This window comes from Varroa destructor, unplaced genomic scaffold, assembly GCF_002443255.2.
Source record: "Varroa destructor unplaced genomic scaffold, Vdes_3.0 BEIS01000007.1, whole genome shotgun sequence".
NCBI lineage: Eukaryota > Metazoa > Arthropoda > Arachnida > Mesostigmata > Varroidae > Varroa > Varroa destructor.
The window spans coordinates 7,658,027-7,676,884 of NW_019211460.1; the positions used below are offsets into that span (position 1 = coordinate 7,658,027).

The window sequence follows — 18,858 nt, forward strand, 5'->3', positions numbered from 1 at the left end:
TATATATTAGAAAAGAGTACGGTGTTATTTAGCCGAAAGCGCTTTCTGCTTCCTGCAAACGACGAGGTCGATTCGACTTTAGCTATCTATTTGAAATGGTTTCTAAAATGAAGACGGATATAAAGGAAACGGTGTAATGTTTGCAGTGGTATCGCAACAAACGTGTAAATATACGTGATTTGGCGAAACGAGAAAAAAAGTGTTACTCTCTCTTTTCGAATGTAGATGTCTTCTGCAGTTAGTGTTGTAGAGCACTTGTCCGTGTCATCTTTTTTTTTTTCTATCTATTTTGGAAACATGTATAAGCATTTTGTTCCAGCATGTTTTTTTTTAATTAGTGCCATTAGGAACACGTAATCGTAACACCAACGTTACACAAACATTTATAATTAAGCGTGCAATTACGTAAACACTGTTGGCACTGAATTCCTGCTATTTCTTCCACGATATTTTCGTATTTCTCTAGTATTACGCAACGTAAGTAGGTATCACTTTAGCACAACTCAAAAGTTGTGGTATGGTAACTAATTGATAAGTCTGGTTAATTATGTTGGTAGAAACAGCCGACGATAGTAGAATCACGCAATGGTTAATAAGAAAAAGGATAAGATCCTCAGGTGCTAAACATAATATTAGTTAGAATTAAATAAACGAAGTTATACCTTCACAGGCGTCTGCGAGTTAGCCGCTGTTAGAACTTAAGATAGCTAGTCTGGATCTAAATTTTTTTTATCTAGATCAGTATAGTAGAGGAAGTTTGGCTGTGGAACGGTTGATCTACGAATTCACCCCTGCAATGCAAAAGGCATTACGTCGATGAGACAGCCTAATAGAATTAGCTTCGTCTTTTGGTGGCGATGTGAGGCTCAGAACTGTACTTTTAAATCGCGGAAATTGAGGGACCCGACATCCTACTGGGAATGATCAAATTTTGGGCATTTTTAGGATCTTTCAGACGACGTTTGAGATCTACCTTGATGCCAGGTAATGATCGCTTGTTATTCTTACTAGGTTTTCGCTCGCCATTCTCCAGCTTATATTGATAACATTGATTGAGACAGACAAGCTAAGTATCACGTTAAGATCACATTCTGCTTTTTTGCTTTTTCTGCTTCCGAAGGCTTGAAAGGATTTAATATGCTACGTAGCGGCTAATATTAGTTGCTACATTATTGTTATAAGAGTTTTCATGAGTACGATGCTGAGGTTTCGATTGACCTTTTGGTCCTTTATTATTAAGTACCTACTTGGTCCCTAAGAATTATAAACTATAAATAACCTTTGAATATATTGCCTAACAGTCGGTAGATAATAAAACTATGATTGCAGAATATCTCAATATTTTTTTAAACTTTTATAATAGCGATAATAGTTTTATTAAGACTAAAATTTAAAGTAATCATGTTTTCTTTAGCAAAGATACTCGCTATCGTTTGCCTGCGCCGCTTGGTGGAATCCGTTTCCTTTGAAACCCGTACATGCCATGCACTCAGGCGAAGTTAAACTTGCGTTATTCAATCATGACAGCCAATAAGTAATTACTTTATCCGTATTTCAAATTTGCGGAGTTGAATTATTTCTTCTTCAGTTCTTCAACGCCGCTCAGCACATGAGTGCGTTATAAATAATTGATTAAGCGTTGCTTTAGACAGAAGGCCCCTTCTAGCACGAAATGAGTCCCTACGCTTGTTTTGAATTTGCGAAGATCATCAGTTGAATAAGCAGATATCATTAAGGGGATACGCGTACGCTATAACACCATAGCAGCAAACGAAGCCTTGTGTTTCTCCACTTGAACAACTTCTTCTTTGCGTCACTCCCTGGCGCTAGCCGTCACGACAGAGTTGTTCTCTGATATCCGTGAGTCCTGCGAGCATACGGTGGCACTCCGCGACCCAGAACACTCACGGCCCATATCAGCGTAGGCAGTCACTCCCGATTCACAGCTATCGTCGCTGAACGCAGCCGTCATCTTCGGCTATACTGTCCTCCTCTCCAGAAGAGCGGCGCCACGCGCATGGCTGACCGTTCAGCAGCTCATTGTTCTATGCGGTGCTATTCAACGTCATCGTGCTACCCCCAAGCACAAACGATAGTTTCCGTTGGCTGTCAGCCACTGTGACACTGCTAACTGCTTACCCATAGACTACAATGCGCGTCTCGTATGTGTTATCCACGAGTGATCGGACCAAAGCAGCGGACAAATGAAAGCCGCTAGCTTCGTCGTGCAGGCTTCAAAGGCGATAATACGGTACTAGCTAGCAGGGCTAACGCCAACGGCGGTAGCCAACGGTCGAATACCTCTTGACAGGCGGGTCTTACCCGCAATATCGCGCGACAAGAAAGAGAAACAGGAAAGGCAAGAGAAGAACGTCAGCCAAAAAAAACAGTAATACACTAATGGAAAAAGACGGTTGGTTGAGACAGGTTGACGGACGGATGGATGGACAAGCAGACAGACAGACAGACAATGCTCAACGGAGAATAGCAGAAACTTCACCACAGTATCTGAGTGAAAACTGAAAGTATGAACTAGTGTCCCGCCGCATCTCTCACAGCCATAAAGGAGCGCGCGGCGAAAAGAAAGAGAAGCCAGCCTTCACTGGAAACAAAAAGACAGCAGAAAGCTATTTACGCAAAGCGACAAGCTTTTCGTTTCTCCATCTTCAGCGTGTATGGTCGTGCGCGCCCCTCCATCGCCCCGTTTAAGCTAGTTTGTGTCGCCGCGGTTGCTTGGTGTTGAAAGTCGTGGCCGTTTGCGCGTCGCGCTTCGCGCTTCGCTCTTTCGTCTTAGCGAAGTCGCAAAGCTAGACAAACAGACAGACAGACAGACGCACACACACGCACAGAAAGACCGAAAGAAAGACAAGCACACAAACTACGACAGCAACAACAAAACTCAATGTGTTCTTTGTAAATCTTGCGACGGCGGTATGAAGATGATACTAAGGGTGATGTCAACTGTTTAGCTCTATCTGCGCGTAGGTGTGTGACCCGCGAGGAGCTGGTAAAGACTGCAGACTATTGCTGAACCAGCACGACCACTCTTGTGGCTACGGCCGCGACCGCGGCCGCTGCTGTTGTGTGTACCAGCAGCCTTGATGTTGAACGCCAGCTGCATTGAGATTCTGATTGGCGCGCCCGTCGAACGGGACAGTTTGAGACACTTGGTAACCGCTAGACCAGCCAGTCAGTGTTGCCGTTACCATCACTAACAATCGTCATTTGCTGGCAAGGAAGGAGCACCAAACGCCGTGACTAGGGCAGACGAAATCGCCCACAGAAAGGCTATTGCCAGTCACTGCTGTCAGCGATTGCTGTGAGAATCAATGACCACTCTAGTGACGCTGATACGTCTACCTTTCACTTGTTGAGAATCGACAACTGGCGATTTAATTAGCGATACTTTTCAAATAGTATGTTTGTCTGCTCACCCGAAGGCCTGTGCACGTCTATATATCCTGTGTTTCGACAGAATTCCTAATCTGCTGACTACACGTACTATTGGTAATGGCCGTTTCTTCGGCACTGTTCAGGTGTTTTAGAACTGTGCGTGTTTCGTGTCGTTTGCTGTACCGTTAAGATGATCGATTTAGTTGTTTTAACGTATTTAATGTAACAGTCGACGAACTCTTACTAGGATAGGCTACAGACGTGGGAAGATCAAACAGTGGTATCGTGTGAAAGAAACAAAGAACCTATGATTCATATTGTTGCAGTGATATCGTGCGACGGAGAGCTCCGTCTTCCGTTATCACATTATCACAAACATTCACAGTCGTCTGCTGTAGAGCAATAACATCCTCCTATGAACGCGCGGATCAGCTGGTAAAGACCAGTGTTTATTTAATGTAGTAGATCTCCGAATTTGTGCTGTTATCGTCATTTAGTATAGAAGCCATTCAACGTCTACTGCTACGGCATGCGAAATTTAGGAGAGAAGATTCATTCCAGGAAAACTCCAGTGGGCTGGGTAGCATATTTGCCCACCGTTTTCTTTTAAACACAAATCTTTTATCTGTGTAAGCAGCAATCTCGAGTGGATAAGCAAGTTTGACGGTCTCGTTCTCCGCATGTGTCCTTTTCACGTAACGTCGCGCGAGTTCTGGCAAGACAATGTTAAATGAATACAACAATAAGAAGCGTGTTATTGTTTGATGGTTGCCATTTGTTCGGCTTTGTTTGAGTCGAGTGCCGGTCCTTCGCTAGCCATCGTCGCTAATGTCTGGCGTCCGTTCACCTCTCTACGGTAATCTCCGTCCGCTGTCTCTGTGCTAATGAACTTGCATTACCAGTTCGACTGTTGCACGTAGAAGCTGCTTTGCTGGCTCTAATTTAAAGGTGAAAATTAAGCCAACTATGGCGGTACGGATGCTGGCGGAAGTGGCTGCCGTCGATCGTGCTAAACAGATACGTCATTATTAAAATTTTCACCAAAGCATATCAGCTGTATTGTTCCAGGTGGGAACGGCTGAATGCCAGGAAGATCGAAATCATGAAACGCTCTAACATTTGGCAGCACGAGGAATCACCATAGCGACGTGAGGTACGCAAGCTTGAAAATGATTTTAATTGCACCGCAATAGATAGTCAAATACGGCGTATCGCATAATGTATTATATATTGTTCCACGGAGCACTCAGACAGACAACGGTCACGGTAGCTGTTACGCACGACACTGCCTCCATTGCGTTCTCTGTCAACGGATTTTAGTAAGCGCACAATACTAGTAACTGACGTCTAACGCTATTCACTCTCCATCAAAGTTGACTATGAGAAAGCTAAGGAAACACAAGGCTCGGACCGCTTCGATTGTTTTTGGCGACTAACGTCATATCGTTGTTTCTGTACATCGACTTCTCGTTAGGCCACAGATGTTGCCACCATTGTTTACAGCATCGACAAAAGAACTTAGATCAAATAACGAGTAGAGACGAAATTCTAAACGAAATTTTGTTGCCAAAGGTTAAGTCGTACTTGTTCCTAGCCCAGGTCGTTACTAAGTAGCGAGTTTTGTTATTACGTTACGTCTGGGAGCGCGCGTGAGCATTGCCGTGTGAACCACCGTTACGCTGATGTATTGAGCTGTGTCTGTTAATACGGATACCTATCGATCGCCGACAGTTTCCGCCAGTGCATGTATTGTGATGTTATAGTGTTGTCAGTGACGGTGACGTTGATAGACGAGTGCATTAGTCAAAGCTAGATGTGATTTGTCACATTATGAATTGAATTGCCGTGGAGTTCCGTGTCATCAATCTGCGCGCGCCAGTTGTCAACGTTTATTAGCAGCTTGCTGGGTGTGCATTGGGTGTATCGCTAGTCACTGGCTATAACAAAAACAGCCACTTTCCCGCTAGCTTAGACATTGTTGCCAATGCACACAATTGGAATAGGGGGGAACTTTGTGAGCTAGCAGCAGGAAGAAATCAACTACACCGAAAGTTACCGCTGGTGTCATGTCCCTCATGAAGTTTCTCACGTTCGGAACAGGTCAGTCCTCCATCACAAATAAAAGCATGCAGTCATGTTGTATACAGACACACACACACACACACACACATACTTACGCACATACAGACACACATACACACACACACAAACACAGACGCGCACACACACAGACATATACACACACAGACACATAGACACACACACACTCAGATACACACAGACACACACACACACACACACACACACACACACACACACACACACACACACACACACACACACACACACACACACACACACACACACACACACACACACACACACACACACACACACACACACACACACACACACACACACACACACACACACACACACACACACACACACACACACACACACACACACACACACACACACACACACACACACACACACACACACACACACACACACACACACACACACACACACACACACACACACACACACACACACACACACACACACACACACACACACACACACACACACACACACACACACACACACACACACACACACACACACACACACACACACACACACACACACACACACACACACACACACACACACACACACACACACACACACACACACACACACACACACACACACACACACACACACACACACACACACACACACACACACACACACACACACACACACACACACACACACACACACACACACACACACACACACACACACACACACACACACACACACACACACACACACACACACACACACACACACACACACACACACACACACACACACACACACACACACACACACACACACACACACACACACACACACACACACACACACACACACACACACACACACACACACACACACACACACACACACACACACACACACACACACACACACACACACACACACACACACACACACACACACACACACACACACACACACACACACACACACACAGACACACACACACACACACACACACACACAACACACACACACACACAAACACACACACGCATACACGCAGACACAGACACATACACACAGACACATACACACAGACACAACACACAGACACACACACACACACACACACACACACACACACACACACACACACACACACACACACACACACACACACACACACACACACACACACACACACACACACACACACACACACGCACGCACACACACACACACACATTCATATATTATTGGTGGACCCTGACAGAATAATAAAAGACCTTAACAAAGTTTTGTTGTTAACGTTACACAGGGGACGGCCAGATTACATTGCCAGCGGTGATACTATTCAATATACGATCTCGTCTTTGACAGAGCAGAAATGAAACTCTACTCGGTTTCTCCGCATGAAGCTATGTAATCTTGCCATTTGTTACTACATAGTTCTTCTATGAGGCTTTTGATGTGTGATTTACGCTTTCGGGCAGCTCTTAATCAGAGTTCTGCCCACGCAACTGGTTTTGGTAGTAATATTTTTTATGAATTTCGCTTAATACTGTTGAGTTTACAAACTGGTAAACATTTTTTGGGACAGACATTGTATAACACATTCAGTCGTATGGACGAAGTTGCCCGTAAAATATTTTTAACTCTCTTGGTATTAGTTGATAGTGTTTTTAGGATTGATATCGGTTGATTTTCCATTGAAATTTAAACCTATTTAAACTGATAGAAAGCCATGGCAAGCAGATGTTTCAACGGACACGGCCGTCAAACTCTTGCGCCAGCCGTGGCAACTCCTTGTCTAATTAAAGCTAATTATCACCGGATGTATCCCTATAAAAGGCTATAATGTATCTATATTACTGGTTACAGTGGTCAGGTCAGTCACTGATGTCCGATTACTGCATCCTAATAACAAAGTAGAAACTTGGCAAAAAATTTAATCGTGTTTAGGTTATTGGAAACACGGACAATATATAAAATGGATGGAAGGAAGATTTAAATATCATTAATATAAGTACTTAACGAAACGACGTTACATGTTCAACCAAGAGCTGGATCGGGTGTTTCTTAATCCTTTAAGTTCACGAAACTTAGCATTGCGGTCCACCTCTTAAGAACAACGCTTTTTCTCCGCAACGAACGCGGTGCGGTGATATGACAACGCAAACCCTGCGAAACTCATGCTTTTATCAAGACAGTGACAAGCTTCTAATTACGCGTAGATCGAGGTGCAATTTTATCAAAATGCTAAGCATTGCTTAGCGTTTTCTAAGAATTAAAAATAAGAAAACATTTACAACATGCCGTTCAATGAAGCTGCTACTTCTCAGAAGGCTCCCGTAAGATGGTGACATGGACCAAAACATTATCGTGATGTAGCCGTTCATGGTCGTTACTAGATCACCTAACCCTATATATCATTTGAAGCAACTACGCATGCTCATATTAGTTGCGTTCAGAGAACACTTTTATTAAAAGTGTTCTCTGAACCCCATATCGATTTATGAAGTGGCGAATACATAGGCTTACTTTCAGCGGTTCGAAGGACTCATGCACGGAGCGCTTCCTAGCATTTTCCTTGCATTTTTATGATCAAATCTAGACCGACTTCAAAGTTGCTCGACCTCGAGCTGTGTCTTGATGCGGTACGATTGCGGTACTCTTTTGCTTGCATGGAATAGCGGTAATTGTTCCATTGCAATATTTTTGTTGCGTTTTGCTCCCGCGTAGGTCGTGACCTCTGTGAAATTACTTTGTTTCCGCACTTCGTTGATGATCTTCTTTTAGTTGTTCAACTGGGTTTTCCGGCTTCGATTGACCTGTAATTTTGCTACTATAATCTCGTTTCTTCAGTGAACCTGATTATCTCACGGTAGTTATTGTTTTATTGCCGGATAGAACTGGGCTTAACTTATTCTTAATTATTAAACCGATGGGCAAACTAACCCAAGTAAATACTGAGAAAGCGTATTTGCAAGCATCTTAGGCTACCTTTTCAAAAATCATCCTTTGTGTCAATGGCAAAAATCAACAAATTTATTCTACTTATATATTAAATATACTATATAATTATTCATGGCATTTATTTTTAAATGTCGCAAATCAAATTTAATTATCGTTACTGTCTAATACTCATGTACTAAGACTTATTAATTTATTTGTCTTCATTGCACAACTAATTACGGTGAACAGTATATATACATGGTCCACTTTAATGAGACAGTGGGCAAGCATTATTGACAACGCGTGAACCTCAGCCGATTTGCTTGAGTTCTTCGGTGAAACGCTACAATTTAGTACAATTCAGGTATTGAGTTCCTGCCAGACTAATTGAAGTTTGAAAACCTTACCAAGCGAGCTATGAAGAAGATATGTTGCAGCTTCGTTGCTTGATTGATTTCATAATGCAACGTTCTATGGCAATGCTGTATCACGGTAAACTCGGCCATAAACTTAGCATCGACTAAACGGTCTTAAAGGCTAAGATAGGCGCACTTGGCGAATAGCACCATTTAGATTCGTATAGCACTTGACAGACAGTAGATAGTCATTTGAAAACATTTTCTCTACGATGAACGGTATATTATTGCCTATTTTTTTTTCTGGAAGACGATTTATTGTTGCTGATAAATTTTTGAAAAGATACGCATTATTTTTATTTGTATTAAATAGCCGATTGTTTCTGGGACCATAGATTGCTCGAAGACTGTTCATGCAACCCATATCTTTATAATGTAACCGGTAAGTGGCGATCGATGTACATGTAAATGTACAGTATCTATAGTGTATCATTGAATACCGGAAGGTGTTTCGACCAAAAGTCTTGTCGAAATCTAATGACTTGCTAGTGGGTAAGCGATCTTACCATATTAAAGTCAAAATTTTAAGCATTACGAAGACGTTCTAAACCGCTCATTCTTTCGGATTGTTTCGTATAGCATCTGAATGTTTTACATTTCGATGAAAATTGCTAGCATCAACGTAAACAATTGTCTTTAGCGATTCACAAGAAAAATCAAGCCTTTCCCAAAGGTTACCTTGTGGAACAACATGGAGAAATGTCAAAAGGCCCGTGTTGGAGGCTCTTTGACCTGTAAACATCCAGTTTAGGTTAAGAGACTAATATGATAAGAATATATACAATAAGAAGAAGAAGAAAGAAAGAAAACAACAAGAAGTTTAAATTTCCTAAATTGGAAACATCTTAAGAGTCCACTAATTATAGTAATGTGAAATGTCATATATTCAGGCAGGTTTCAATCAATGCTTAACCTTAGGATGCTTGTTTTACCAGTTGGTCTTGATTTCAGTGATTATGACATGTTTGGGGAAAAAAATTAACTGCTACTTGTCCTATGAGCCTAAAATTAAGACGATAAGAGATTTGAATGGAGAAGTCCACTAAAGAGTTCGCCGCAATTTACGTGCTCTCTAAAATTATGGCATACGCAACAACTAGCTGATATCGTGCATTATTTTAGGAAAATTGCGTGCCTAGATATTAGAGATGCCTAGATGAAAAGGAATCACATTAATAACTCGTATTAATAACTCATTCAGTTCTTGCAATAAAACCATTCATAGGCCATCGGTCCCTCTTCATACATATTCGTGTCTTCTACCGCTTTCCTAGCCAATTTTCATAGGGCAATCATGGTCACTTTGCACACCACTATCGTCTTGGTAAGCTAGTCTTAGATCAGCTGATAACAGCTGATCTAAGACTAGCCGCGCAAATCGCTACGTCTGCATCCTGGATCACCTTCTAACTTATTCGTATAGTCAAACATATGATTTGATTCCTCACTCTAGAAGCCAGCTGGACCCTGTGATGTGGTCCGGATCTAGCATGGGGGCACTTTTAGTTTACGGATATGTTCCTCAGAGCTAAAGGTTGTCTACGCACACTTCTTAGGACCTATAGACCTTATTAGCGTCAGCAAAATTTCTTTTTTGGCAAAGGAAAACGAACGAACGAATGAAACTGCGGCCAGCCACAATGGGTACAGCGTGCCCTCTGGGCTCGTAATCCAATCGCTGGCTATTCATCACTATCGTCATATTAAACGGTGTTCTTTTCTGTCGAAATTGCTAGTTTGTCGAGATTGCTAAGTTTAGCGATAAGAGTAACTTGCCAAAAGTAGTTTTTTTGCCAATACAGCAGACCGCAGAGAAGGTATCTATTGCCAATGCATTCATACATATCAGAACGAATCGTGAAGTAAATTCCGTGTTATCGTGTACTAGAGTTCGAATAGGACATGGTCATGCACTGAAAATTGGAAACTATTGGTCGGTCATTCGAAGCAGGGCCTATCCATGAGATAGTCAACAGTTGACCGAAACCCATTAATAATAACTCAATAGTTAGCTATTTCGCCCCTATTTGGAAGTTTACTACTCGCTTTTTATCTATACTACCAAATCCTAGTAATATTAGGTTTGCTTAGACGGAAGCATACTTAGTGCTGAAGTATGCTTGCTTGAGCCAATTACTTAGTCCTTCATATTGAAGATAAAAGAATATAACAACTTCTCAAATGTGAAATCGTTGCATTCGCTACCTTGTAAACAGTAAAACTAATCCGACTGGTCGCACTCGACGGATAAACGGAAAATCGTAGTTGTCACGTGTTGTGATATTCCCATGCCGGTATGGTGCGGTTCTCAGTGGATCTGCCCCGTAGGAGCACAGTGCTCGGCGATCGCCGCCAAAATAAATCTGGTCAACGAATAACATCCCATTGATTCCGCTTACCGCTACGATTCTGATTACAGAGCTTTGCCGGACTTGAATGAAAAGTAACTAGGGTTTTTCGTTATGATATTATAGCGGACATTTTTGACGTGAATCTTCAACAAGTTTCAGGTACTCGGTCTCCCCTGTCCTGTATTACATTACTTTAGAAGGGTGGCTGACAAAATTGAGAGGTCGGGTAATCAGCAGATTCGATCCTCGTCTTCATATAAGACTTGCACGGTCGTGTAGTTCCATATACTATGCTCAGAATTTGTTCATGTAACAACATGGGAGACATTGGAAATTATAATCTGACCTCTTTCTTATTTTATAGTATAGGGGTTTGCGGGTACGCTAGTAGTAACACAGGACCTGGAACTTCAGTTCGACACGTAGATACTTTTACACGGAGATCTTATATACTATAGCATATGCAATTAACGAAATATCAAATACCATACTTTTTTGGAATACAAGTGTATACGTCCATGCGACACCAATCGCTTATATGGCTCTGCAATATCAATAGTATTGTCCACTTCCAGGCAATACCGACGACCCGACGGAAGTTCGTGATGTGCGCCTGTCGTTCTATAGAGAATGTAGGATCGTGACGGAAACGGAGGAGTTGGTTTTGTACGAGCTTCCCGACGTCCCTGAAAGAGAGCACAAGAAAGAAAAAGATAACAAAGAAATGACATTGGCAAGCTGCAGAGCTGGACTCCTCACTAACATTCGTGATAGTAGCAAGGAACGGGAAGAAAAAAAGGATCGACCGAAGGAGGAGGTCAAACCCCCAAAATTCGATCTCATCTTCAGAAACCCCAAAGCGAAAGATTGTGGCCTCAGGTTAGATGGCACAGTGCCCCCATTCCTACCAAGAGATTCTGTCGAAGAACGATGCATCATGTTCCATTTTTACACGCAGTACTGAAATACCTACTATTGATAGCATTTTTATTCTGCGTTCAGTTAGATGAAATGCAGTGTTGCCCTTAGCTTCGTTGATATGCGATTAAGTAGTTTTTTCAAAATGCTGTATCTTGTATACCCCTAGCGCCGCTTCTCTCTTATTATAGATTCGACTGTGGATTTAGTGACACAGACGCGTAATATAGTTCGAATATTTTACAAGTATCCTTGGTAATTGGCTTTCTTTTACTGTATATTTATGGCACGTAGAAAAGCAGTGTAAATTGGGTGGGGTTAAGGCAGGTGAGGTAAACGTAGCGAGGTGCGTTCTCGGTTATGCTTGCTGTACAAATGTTATCGTTATGACCGTAATACAATTTTGTTCTACTATTTTACCTACGATAGAAAAAAAAAAAAAAAAAAAAAAACGGAAAAAAGATGTTCGTACTTATACCGCTCGTTCGACTTCAGCAGTAGTGATCGATTAACCTAAAATCGCTCTGGATCTGGTGTTTCGTTATTGTCTTTATAGTTTACGGCGTTTTGAGAAAGAAGAAGATGGACTCAGACTTTTTGAACAGTTTCGAGAGAAAATCTTTGTGCTGGTTCGGGCAACTGACTCGTTCCCCGGTAGAGACCTCATGGGCAAATGGATGCACTCGGCGGTAAAGCATCCGTCATGGACAATTGCGCATCTGGCAGCCGTGCACAATCAGCTGGACGTGCTGAAACATCAACTCGTCGCGAGGTACATGATCTTGCAAAAGTATACTCCCAATTGTCAGCTACTCCTAGTTACGAAGGGATAAATTAAATAAACTAACTGGAAAGTGGACGTTGTAGATATCTAGGTAAAATTCCGTCCACTATTACTATCGCTGATATTGAAGCCGTACAATTATTAGTAACTATAATATAATGCTTCAATTTGAAAACTAATGACATTAATTCTAATCGGTCCACATGGATAGTGCTTGAAGCAAAAGCTTTGAACTTTTCTTTGGTAGGTTTTACATGTTTTACTCCAACCTTTGAAGTACTGAATCGACGCTGCTGAACCTACGGACGCGTTACTGAACATCGTTGACGGCAGGCAGGCTGAGCTCTTTAATTCCTGTAATAGTTCAAAATAAAAGAAAAGGTCCATTTGAGTTTTTCAACTGGATTTTAGAAGGGTACGCTATAAGGGCTCGTCAGTAATTGGCCTTTTCTATTTCTAGACGCTTAGCTTCGGATAGCCTTCGGATAGCGAAGGGAGATCTTAGCTAATCGATGTCTAGCTTTGTGAAAGTATGATCGTTTTCTTATAAGATGATATGATTAGTTTGATAAAAAGTACTTCATCCTTTGAAGTCGGTTCAGCTTTTTCTTTTAACATAGAACAGCAGGCAAGTTACGTGTTGCCGTTCTTAGCAACGAGGTATAATAGAAAAAGAACGAGATTTCTATTTTGGAAACGATGGTTATTTATTAAGATTTCAAAAAGGACCCTCCGAATGCACCGATTCGAGCAAGCAGACGAACAGTAGTTTAAATCGTTGCGTTCGAAGAAAACGGGAAGGTTTGCGTTGTGCCAACACTGAGTTTCGTCTTCTATCGTGTTTCCTTTGACGGGGCAAGATCTTTGAAGAAGTTGCTAAACACATCACATCGGATGCCTGTCGTGCACGGTTACAAAACAAACGCATAGGACATGCATCAACACAAAGCGAATCGGGTGAAGGTCTGTCTAGCTTAACCCAGAGCAAATGTATTTTTCGCGAACTGTGTACTCGCTCTGGTCTGAACTCGTGTCTGTTGTGTTTAAGAGGGCTTGGAGCCATTTTGATCATTTGGAACCTATTTTGTGTGTTAGGTACCTAAACGAAGTGTGCGAGGAGGGTCGCACCCCGCTAATAATGGCTATCGAAAGCCTGAACACTCCAGTGGTGCAGCTCCTTGTCGACCAGGTAAGTACTGAGAGTTGTATTGCGTATGCTGTAGAAGAACAGTGCTGAATCTTATCAGACACGTAATATAGAGCAGGGCAGATAACGACGCTATATGTTGAAGTCGGCCAGTCAATAATTTACGTCTTTAATAATTTACGTCAATAGAACGTCTTTAGTCAAGCTTACCTCTATCTTTAGATCACTTCGAGTTCCTTGCGAATGAAAAGGGTACAGTTGTGATAAAGGCTCCTTCTAATAAATAACCATTCTCGGTCGAAAATGCGTCTACTCGTCAACTACATGCCCTTGGTAAATAAATGTGATAGCAATCTAGGTGGCCAGTACAGACGGGATGCCGACTATCTGGATTATGTGTATCAACATTTCGTATCGGAACGTCATGTGCGGACCCTATTCATTCTATACCTGTTCAATACAAGTCGGTAGGTCGTCTAATACGTAGACTAAAAAAATATCGAAATTTCTCATTGTACCTATTACCTACAATAGGCTGTAATGTTATTATTTTTCAGGGAGCTCGCGTCGATACAACAGACCATTACAATAACTCTCCATTTCACTACGCAATTAAACTTGAAAGTAAATCCCTTCTCGAGGTGAGCAGCGGTTACAGAATGTCCATGCAACAATGACGGAATAAGTTTTTAAGATGTTGGCATGAGTCTACAACTATATATTTCCCGTAGAAAGTACAATTTATACTGACAACACACTGTGTGTTCGATTGCAGATTATTTGTCGTGCTCAGGGCGCCTGTGTGGGAATGAACCAAAAAAATTACAAGGGCCAAACTCCGCTGCAGGTATCAATCACCCTTGCTGAAAATCATCTGTCGTCTGGTTTCTCATCTATAATAGAAATCAGCATTTTTAATGTTGTTATTGCTAGCAGTAACGAACTTAGTCAGGCCCCAATATCTAACACATAAACGAGATGATTTAGTTCGTAGCTCTCATCAAAGTGATGCTCAAAACCTTTTCATCTTTGTCGTCATTACAACTCTGTTTTGAGCTTTACGTCCAATATCGTCCCCAAGACGTTATATCGGACTGTAGGCGTTCAGTACGGGCGAAGGATCTATGCGCGGGTTCGAATCTAGAGCACGACGCTCTTCTCATCTCACTGTAATAGCTAATTACTTTTATCGTGCGATGCACGCATCCGCGATGCACGATACTCCAATTGCGTTATACGAGCATTTACTCAGGGTATCGCGTAACATAATTAAAAGTACAATATCGTGTATTTCCTTTGAGTACATTAGTCGACGTATTGTTCGGGTTGAAATCGGTAGTCTCGTACCTGTGACCTCTTTTACCCCCATGCTGTTAGCTAGCACGAATGAGGGCAAACGAGCACTATTTAAAGGGCAGAATGCAGTTTTAGTTGTGGATTGAACTTGGCAGTCCATTGAAGTATGCCCTTGGCCCGATTCATCTGTTCAGAGCAAGAGTACCTATTCATCGTCACGCGATCTGGTGGAGATGGACTAATTATTAGATCTACACATCATATAATAGATTTCTGGTACGATGGTTAACGATACAGCCCGTCAGGATCTAAGGCCAATGTTATCGAATCAGATTCAGCATTCGACTCATCAGAATACGTTGTGCCCTTTGACTGGACTCCTCTAGGCAGCGTGTATGATTGGTCTCACAGGTTGTGTGGAGCATTTGTTACGACAAGGAGCGGACGTCAATTCAGCATCCTTTAGCAAAAACAGTCAAAAGCTAGCAGGCAGGCAAGTACCATGGGTAGCTGCTATCAGCAGCGTTTCTATCCACCTATCATATAATGCACACAACTAATTGTGCATAGTCTTAATTTTTCCATGGACACGTTTTCTAATTTAGAGATAGAAATTTCGGAAAACGGTAATGACACTACCATGAATGGCACAGTGATAGGGAAGTGATGACGGATACACCCACCGATCTGCCACAAGTTGACTTTCTCATAACTAATAGATCATAGGCCTATAGTTGTACGAAGGTAAAAAAACGTTTGCAAATGTTTGATTTATGATTTTAGACACATGGGTGACCGAGAGCTGGGATTATACAGCGAAAGGCAGATGCGTAAAGGAGGCACTCCTCTTCACTGGGTCAAAACGAGATTAGTGAGTATCTACTGTCAGCTGTAACAGGTCAGATTCTCATAGGTAACAATGAAAATTTGCCTCATGTCTGTGTAGTCGTCTACGATCCAGTAGATGTAAAAATAAACACTTCTATTGCTTGTGGTTTCACAATAGCGAAGCGTCATCGAAAAAGCGTATAGTGAGTGAATCTGAGATGCAATTAGCGTTATCGAAATTTCAAGGTGTAACCCAATCAATGTCTGGATTTGACAACTCCTACGAAAATGCATGCACCTGTACGTTTAGCTATTTGTCAAAATAGATAAACATCGGCCATGGATTACTCTGCATATATTTGTCATATTAATCAACCTGTCACGGTATGACCCGGCAACCCAGGATAGCCTACTCCCTAAATGTATTGTTACCGCCCCACTTTCTTCCCATCAACGCAATTCATGTACTTGCTATTGCTACATACCCATGCGTCAACGGGCGTGTAGCAGTCGTCCGATGACAGCTGTCCGTTTCGCTGCTGAAAGAGAGAAAAACACGACGAACGTCCCACACAACACCGACTTGCCTAGCCTATAGGTAATGGTAGATCGCAAAGCTCAAATCCATTTCGTGCAATCGACATTATTCCCATCAAAGAAAAATTTGCCAAGCAATGATATGAGGTTCCTAGAGCAAAATAATAGGCTGATGGTTAGAAAACATTAAAGTCCGAGCTCGTTATTAAACAAAGGCCAGCTCGTGTGTGATGGCAAGCTTTACCAGTGTTTATTAATATTTGTTTATACGCCTCTACGGTACCACTGGCTGGCATTCACTTTGTTTAGAACCAGAGTATTGTCGTCATGAACAATGACAACGCACCTGTTCTACGATAGTTCCAAAAATTAATGCATTAAAATAGATCGCGTTATAGCGGTTCGTTGAACACAGGGACGCAAAGAATTTGTTTGCTTGATCGGCAGTTTGTACGAGCGGAAATATTCGAATAATCCTTTATAGAAACTTCCAACATTTACGGATTCTATCTACGAGGAAGCGAGAGGTATTTTTGAAATGCAGCTGCGCTTCATTCCACAGCTAATGGGATTAGTCTTTGTTTATTGAAGTCGTTAGAGCTGATGATTGATATCGGCTGTGACCTGAACGCCAGAAATTCGACGGGGGATACCGCATTACATGTTGTCGCTGACAAACGGAGACTGGATTCACTTATCTGGCTTCTCATAGAGGGTGCTGATGTCAACGCAAAAGGTACGATTTGGCGAGGGAAAATCAAGCATCTTCAAAAATGTTAAGAGCGACTGCAGTTAAGATAAGAACATTACCTGTAAAAAAAAATACCTATCCTGAATTGTTTTCTTCTTTTTGGTTTCACTGTTGGTACAGGTTCGTTAAGATAGCTGCCAGGCGATTTGGTACAGGATGTATCCTAACAGTGCACAGTGGAGGGATGTAACATGGTCCAACATAGGTCAAAGCATTTTGAACTTTTGTATTCTACGACAAAATACGTAAAATAACGTCGAGTAGCTGGGTCGGAAGGTGCTAATAAGGCGGTTGTCCAAAGGCTGCAATAGACCTATAGATTAAGACTCTGCTGTATGTGACTGCAGGTAATAATGACGATACCCCTCTTCATGTGGCAGTTCGGGGTTCGAATCCACAAAAGCCACAAGACGCATGGATGCTGTTTAAACAAAAAGCTGAACAGAAAAAGTCCTATGTATGGCCAAATACCCATGAGCAGAAGGTACGGTTCAAACATGTTATTTTAGTGTTTTTACCTTTTTAAATGTCAAACGCTACTGAGATAAGTCACATAATCTAGTTAATCCAAGCATATTTTTAGTATCCGAATAGAGCCTGTCATAGAATAGCAGTGTCTAAATGAATATTAACCGCTACCTGCGATCCTCAGATAGGCTTTTTTTTCTCAGCCAGTAGGTAACTTCAGTTCCGATTCGTGTGCGATTTATTTCTGAAATCGATCGAATCTGATTTATAATCATCTAACAAACATTTTCGCATTTATTGAACTTCGTAAGTACGAGACATTACCAATTATCCAAATACTTTTGGCATTTGGAGCCGATCCAAACGCCCTGAACAAGAAAGGGGAGACGCCTCGTCACATCGCGTCGGTGATGGCTTCAGACCTACACAATCCCCGTTTCGATCAACTACTATTTACGTTACATGCGATTGGCGCTCAAAGGTATTGTGGATATAATATATTCTTACTAGACCAGAAAAGCGAAAAACATTAGATTAATGGGGTAAAGTGGTGATTTTGATGGAAATGCTCATGAGCTAAGAGGATGTTCATACTAAAACAGACTTGAATCAGGCCATTAAATGTCGAGTAATTTCCTTGGTATAGAATGAGCGCTGTGCTGATTCATAAGATGCAAATTAGGTTCCGAAAAAAAGCGCACTTGGACAACCCATTTTGCTGAGGCTTTTTGTATATGTTTTTCGTACTTACTCGTTGCAGGTGTACATTGAAAACGTTTGAGTGTACAGAAGGTTGCAGTCCAAACGGAACGTTCGATGGGGTACCCCCTGCAGACTTCGGAAAAGATACAAACGAAAGTGCGTACTACTCAATTAGTCGTTTTTTTACGATGCTAAGCAACAGAACGACATAACCTAGGTAATTTATGAAAGGA

General features: G+C 41.9%; 1 protein-coding gene across 4 annotated transcripts in view; it reads left to right on the plus strand.

Moving 5' to 3' along the window:
• The first annotated feature begins 1,658 nt into the window (after positions 1–1,658).
• LOC111253592 (85/88 kDa calcium-independent phospholipase A2-like) overlaps positions 1,659–18,858 on the plus strand; it is a 35,677-nt gene continuing 18,477 nt past the window's right edge. For 2 of the 4 annotated variants that reach the window (XR_015317963.1, XM_022813231.2), the window contains exons 1-12: positions 1,659–5,493; positions 11,770–12,073; positions 12,669–12,884; positions 13,992–14,085; positions 14,601–14,684; positions 14,819–14,890; positions 15,726–15,832; positions 16,123–16,210; positions 17,296–17,440; positions 17,803–17,939; positions 18,235–18,404; positions 18,684–18,781. Coding sequence is in view for 3 of the 4 variants with exons in the window: in XM_022813231.2 (XP_022668966.1) it covers positions 5,460–5,493; positions 11,770–12,073; positions 12,669–12,884; positions 13,992–14,085; positions 14,601–14,684; positions 14,819–14,890; positions 15,726–15,832; positions 16,123–16,210; positions 17,296–17,440; positions 17,803–17,939; positions 18,235–18,404; positions 18,684–18,781 (1,549 nt within the window). In the remaining variant the exon portion in view is untranslated. The remainder of the gene's footprint in view (positions 5,494–11,769; positions 12,074–12,668; positions 12,885–13,991; positions 14,086–14,600; positions 14,685–14,818; positions 14,891–15,725; positions 15,833–16,122; positions 16,211–17,295; positions 17,441–17,802; positions 17,940–18,234; positions 18,405–18,683; positions 18,782–18,858) is intronic. The other 2 variants (XM_022813232.2, XM_086976081.1) reach the window with 2 other exon arrangements.